At 45.5% G+C, this 6,129-nt stretch overlaps 1 protein-coding gene across 1 annotated transcript in view; it reads right to left on the reverse strand.

Annotated features, from left to right (window-relative positions):
- Window positions 1–362: 362 nt before the first annotated feature.
- The window catches only part of LOC103605312 (mRNA export factor), a 25,483-nt gene continuing 19,716 nt past the window's right edge, over window positions 363–6,129 (reverse strand). The window contains exons 8-11 of the mRNA XM_008589886.1: window positions 5,804–5,910; window positions 5,642–5,717; window positions 4,873–5,067; window positions 363–1,379 (exon numbers count right to left, since the gene is read on the reverse strand). Of these exons, the coding sequence (XP_008588108.1) occupies window positions 1,293–1,379; window positions 4,873–5,067; window positions 5,642–5,717; window positions 5,804–5,910 (465 nt within the window). The 3' untranslated portion in view covers window positions 363–1,292. The remainder of the gene's footprint in view (window positions 1,380–4,872; window positions 5,068–5,641; window positions 5,718–5,803; window positions 5,911–6,129) is intronic.

The raw sequence follows: 6,129 nt of genomic DNA on the forward strand, positions 1-6,129 counted from the left end.
AAACCACAGGGCTGATTCATAAAGGGAAGGGAAAAATTAGCTGTAAACGGTTAACTTAAAAATTCAAATTTCTTTTTCTAGTGCACCTGTCATATCTCTAAAAAATAAAACTTCAGGCTAAAAAACAGGGCCAAAGAGTTAATAGGCCTGAATTCATCTGTGATCTACCAAAGAATTTAGACAACTTAGTGTAGACAGTCTCTTCCAGTAGAAAATTTTATTCTCATTGCTTTTTATGAGTAGGCAAACATACCTTACAATATTATAGACACCAGATTTTTACACCCAGCAAATTAGAGTTTACACACCAGCCCCAAACATAAGAGGCAGTTGGGATGACAGGGTAAGAAAACACAATAGCCTCAAAAGTTGAACATTGAGTCTAATTCTGAGTACTTACCAACCAGGAATTTTAAATTACATGATATAAAAAATCAACACCCCCAAACAACCACTCCTGGGGTCACAAATTCAGAGCAATTCCCATGCAAGGGATCCAGGTTCTAATTTGAAGGCCATACAAGTTTCACCTCCTTGGGCCTTGCAGGGATATCCCACAAAAGGCCTGTCACTCAGCACAAGGAACGGTCCCTATCTCTGAGTCACTAGGAAATCTGCCCAGCAGAGCCAGAAAGCACTGGGCATGTTAAAGACAGAAATGAATAAAGCAAACAAACAAACAAACAAACAGAAAAACCCACATTCAAACTCTGCCTGCCAATACTTGGAGAATCTGTTAGGACATATCACATGGTAGAAATAATAGCAGCTCAGGATTCCCTTTCTCCTAAGCTGCAAGATTTCTGCATTTCCCAAAGGGTGTATGAAATCACAATTAAAACCCAACGTTCAGTGCTGAGCAGGATGACCGCTTCTGAGATTACAGGGCGGGGCAAGGGAGAGAAGGATGAAGGGAGCTCAGGAGGCAAACTTCAAAATGTTTTATTACAAAATACAGCACAGGGTTCGTAGACTGTTTTCCAATATTCTCTAACACATACACTTTTGAATGAAGCTCTGTGAAATACCTGGCAGTCGCCCACAAGAATCTAACTTCTAAAATCATTTCAATCCCCTTAAAGTTACAGAAGAACTCTGCAGCGGGCAGTGGAATGGGCATGGTGGGCCACCACTCCAGTGGGCTCTCACCTACTAAGCATGGCATCGTTTCCTCCAGGGGTTGAGATCCATGTCCATGGCTGACAACCCACCAAAGCTGGGACCCAAATTCGTACAGTGACGAGGCAGAGTGAAGAGAAAACAACTCCAGGCAACCCAGAAGTCTCAGGACACTACTTCTTATTCCTGGGTTTTAGCTCTTCGGCTGCATTACGCAGGAAAATGTAATTTTTCTTTTGGGGATTATAAAACTCATGTCCCTAGAGAGGAAACAAAACCCCAATAATCGTATCATTAAAAAGCAACAGTTACCATTTTGTGGGCACTTTTTATATGCCGGGTTCTGTGCTATGTGTTTGAAGCATGATCTCTCTGGGGAGAAAACTAAACAAAGATGGAGAGGAAATAAAAGTCAAACATTAAACAAAAACTTCAGTCCTCAAAGGAAAGGCTAAAGACTTGCTGCACGTCTGTCACCAGTGTCCTACTGAGATGGGTGGTCTTGTACTTATTCGTCTTTTTGGCACTGAGCCCCCTTTTGGCCCCCCAGGATTTCAATGCCAAGATGGCTGCCCTGGAGTCCCTCAGTCAGGACTGGCTCTGACCTGAGGTTTCACAGAAGAGAGGACATCTGATCTGTGACATGTCATGACGATGAGGGCCCAGGACGACCCATCCCACACAGGTGGAGAAGCACAGACCCAGGGGGCTGTGTGACATCTGTAGAGTCCAAAAAATCAGGATGAGGCAAGACTGTAAAGGGCTATGAATGTCAGACTAAGGCCTGTGAACATTATCCCACAGGGAAAAGAACTGGCAGCCACAGAGGTCATGAGTGGTCAGAGACATGATCAGATGTGAGTTTCAGGAAGACAGTGGGTGGCAAGGCAGATAATGAGGAAGAGAGACACAGGCAGGAAGTGCGGGTGCTTAAGAGGCCTGGATGAGGGAGGCAGGCACAGCTCTGGGTGCGCTCTGCACCCTGTACTGCAATGACATGTTTTTATCATCATCCCAACAGGCATGCCTAGAAGGGTCTAGAAGTTTTGCTCAATGATGGTCATTAATTCTCATCGTAACACACAAAGTGGAGCTTTTCTGAACGATTATGTTCAAGTAGCAAGCTAATAACATTAGTCATACATGATCATGATTTCATACTATAAATAACTGTCCTTGAACTTAGAACAATGAAAACTCCCTGAAGTTTTTTTTTTCTTTTTTAAACCAAAAATATTTATGTAACCCCCGCTATAAGATGACATTAACTACTCAGATGTATTTTTACATTTTCCATTTTTAGGCAGCACTCAAAGCAATAAGCTCTGTAATTTCTTTCTATTTACTACTATTTGTTTTTTTAATGTTTCTAGGGCATAGAGCCCTGGGTGTGACTTAAGTCAAAATGCAGCATTTCATGCTTGGCTGAGCACGTGAAGAAGAAATTCCATGAAGGGCCCAGGGGGGACCAAGGCCTCAGGCCTCCATGCAGGCCACCACCTGTCTAACTGCAGACAGGCAGAACCAAAAATGTGCACTTTCCTTGCACAACTGGATGTGTGGCTTCCACAGGTGAATGGATAAACAAATGGTGGTCCATCCACTCTGTGCACATCAGCACTAAAAAGGAACAGGTAAGTGATATACTCCACAGCACGGGTGAATTTCAAGATCACTGAGTTGAGTGAAAGAAGCCAGGAAAATAAGAGTACATAGTTTACAACTCCGCTTATATAAGATTCTAGAAAACGCAAACCAATCCACAGTGACAGAAAGATAGATGATTCTGTGCATGTGTGGGGGGAGGTTTACAGCTATGCACATGGAAGCCTTTGGGGAGATGAAATGTGTGTTATCTTGGCTGCAGTGATGCTTTCATGGGTATTTTCAAATGATGAAACCAAATTGCACACTTTAAACATGTACAATTTACTGCACTTCAATTGCACCTCAATAAAGTTGCCTGAAGAAGAAAGAAAAGAAAGAGGCCATATGGCATGCATAAGCAACCTTTACAGAGAGTGAACACTGCACAGGCAAGCATAGGTATCAATGACAGTGTGCTTAACAGCCCCACGTATTGGAGGTGCAATGGACAGAACTTGCCTGGCTATTCCAAGAATAAGGGAGAAAGAACTAAAGGTGATGCTGAGACTGACGCCCCAAGTGACAAGATGGTGCTGGATTCAAAGGATGACCACAGGAGAAGCAGCGAGCCTGGAGTGGAGCAGGAGAGGGTGGGCTGGGAATGAGTTGGACTTCTAAGTTAAGAGCCTCAGGCGATACCTGGGTGCAGCTATCCTGCCTGAGATTGGTAAATACCGAAAAAGAGGTGGGGAGAGAGGCCAGGAACTGAGTTAGAAACCAAGGAGTCGCTGGCTTATGTGGGCAGAGCTGGGGCTTCCCTGGAAGAACCCAGGAGGACTACTCAGGATGGCCTGGCAGGAGGCGGCCAGCATGTAAGAGAGGCCAAAAGACGAGGAGCCAGCAAGGAAGATGGCAAGCAGCAGTCCAGAGTAGGAACACACCAGGGAACAGAAACAGCAGAGAAACCGATCCCTGGTGAAGAAAGGGATAGCCAGCATGTAAGAGAGGCCAAAAGACGAGGAGCCAGCAAGGAAGATGGCAAGCAGCAGTCCGGAGTAGGAACACACCAGGGAACAGAAACAGCAGAGAAACCGATCCCTGGTGAAGAAAGGGATAGACCACAGTGCCTGACACAAACAGAAATGAAGCTTCTGGGTTGGATAAGGAGGATGTAGCCAACGTGACTCAGTACAGCATCAAGGGTAGAAGGTACCTGGCAGTGGACTGAGAGGAGAAGGCAGGAGGGTTGGTGCTGACCTCTCTCGACAAGCCTAACAGGCACAGGGCAACAGGTTTCCTAAGGCTCGCTTGTGCGCTCAGACAGAGCAGAGGGGGAGGAGCTGGTGGACAGGGACAGAAGACAGTCCGAGAAGGGGCAGAAGAGAATGGCATCAAGAAACTGGGATGAGTGACAGATCGCGTGTGGAGTGGGTGGGAAGAGGTAGAGCCTGTGAAGTGGGCACACGAGGAGAGGAAAGGAAAGGCACATGGGCAACCAGAAGCCTTTCCTCTGTGAAGCTGGCAATCTCCCCAGCAAGGGCAGGGTAAGGAAAGGTCTAGAAAGCTGCTATGGAGCAAATGGTAGAAGGCATGTGGCAAGAGAAAGATGAAATCCACAAATGCAATGGAGACATTCTCCAGGACTAATAGTTCAGAAGCAAAGCAGTACGATAGCAGGCCGACAGATAACACACTGTCCTCAGTGGTCTGGTGCCCGAGTCTGTACGCTACACCATCCCGCCTGAGTGCTCCAACAATGCAGCCATGACCCTGTCAGCTCCTAACTCCTCTCCCCAAACACAAAAACCAGTGCTCCCAGGTGAGAGCTCCATAACCTGGCCCGCCACCCCTCCGTTGCCATGCCCCTTCACGCTCTCCCAGAGTGCAGGCCTCCAGCCTGCCCAGCCTCAACACCCAGTGACAAGAGTGGCTCGAAATGGCTCACTCTGACTGGGCACTTTCTGTGTGCTGGGTTCTCACTAAAGACTACTGAATCCCCACAACCTGAAGGAAGGCCCACTATTTCCTCTTACACGGAGGTGACAGTGACTTGCTCAGGGACACACAGCGAGTCCAGGGAAGAGTCCCAGCTTGAGCCCGGGCCTTCCAACCCCAGAGCCTGGCTTTGCTCCTTAGAGCACCCAGAGCGGGCCTGGGAATGCTCACCTTCGACCAGTCGTAGCTGGAAGCGTATGCAAATATGTTTCCATTGTGATTGAAGCAGCAGGCCGATATCGGCTGATCTAACTGTTCTGAAGTTTTTAGTTTTGTTCTGGCATCTTTGTCCCAGAAGCTGAATCTACCATCAGATCCCACCGTTGCAAGGGTGCCATGAACAGGATGAAATGCAATCCCATTTACCTGCAGGGATTGATATGCACAATGAGAAGCGGGGAAGGGCAGGGAAGCAGGCTCTTGCCAATGCATGCTTCCTGCCTGAGTTAGGAGACAAAATGCACAAAACACACATTTCATTAGAGCTGGCTGCCCACTGCTCACAGAAGAAACTATCCGTGCTTCCAGCTGGGAACCCAATCTTGTCCCTTGAGATGAACATAAATCAGCATAAGGTAATGTGTGTATGTAGCTAGTAACACCAAGGGGCATAGCATAGCTCAGGAAAGTGCCTTTTTCTTTTTTAGCAAACAGCAATTTCTCAGCCTTAACTAAGTGTGTAAACTGTATACCAACACTCATAAAGGAGGCAGGAGGCTCCCCCAAAAGTCTTAAGCTTGAATTCAGAAACAAACAGAAAATAAATACGTTCATAAAGATAGAAAACTGAAACCTGCAGCATAGGCCATCTGTCTCCAGACACAAACACACACAGCTTCTTCAATGATTAATCTTTTCTGATCTCGTAATTGCTCAGGTAGCCTCTAAGTCTAGTTTCTAGATATATTTCAAGGTTAAAGTTAAGTTTCTAGTAGCATACCGCGTAGATGTCTTGAGGAGCTGAAGTATTGGTTCCATTAGATCGATGGCATTTAAAGGTAAAGTTATCTTTGGCACTGAAAAACAAAGGTCCATCTAAGTTTTCATTCTTTTAGAAAAAAGTTTCCAGTGAAAATTCGCAAGTTGACTGAGTGCCACTTACGGATTTGGGGGATTGATGTAGTGAATAGCAACTCGCCCCTCGATACTTCCCAAGGCAAAACCAGTCGGCTTGTTCTGCTTGTCTTTAAAAATAGCCACACATCGATGCTACAGTTAAAAAAACCAAAAAAAACTAATATCACAATGTAAAATATAAGATTTTATAACTAATGTGAAGGTAAAGGTTTGTTACCCCATTTTCAGGTTTTAGAAGAACAGAAATATATTATTCTAATACAATTAAGAAGATATTTTTATTCCCCCAGCAAGAACTACTTTCTAACTTGTCAACAACTGCATTTCTCAGCCATGTGACCTGACTGACTG

This window comes from Galeopterus variegatus, unplaced genomic scaffold, assembly GCF_000696425.1.
Source record: "Galeopterus variegatus unplaced genomic scaffold, G_variegatus-3.0.2 Scaffold5726, whole genome shotgun sequence".
Taxonomy (NCBI): domain Eukaryota; kingdom Metazoa; phylum Chordata; class Mammalia; order Dermoptera; family Cynocephalidae; genus Galeopterus; species Galeopterus variegatus.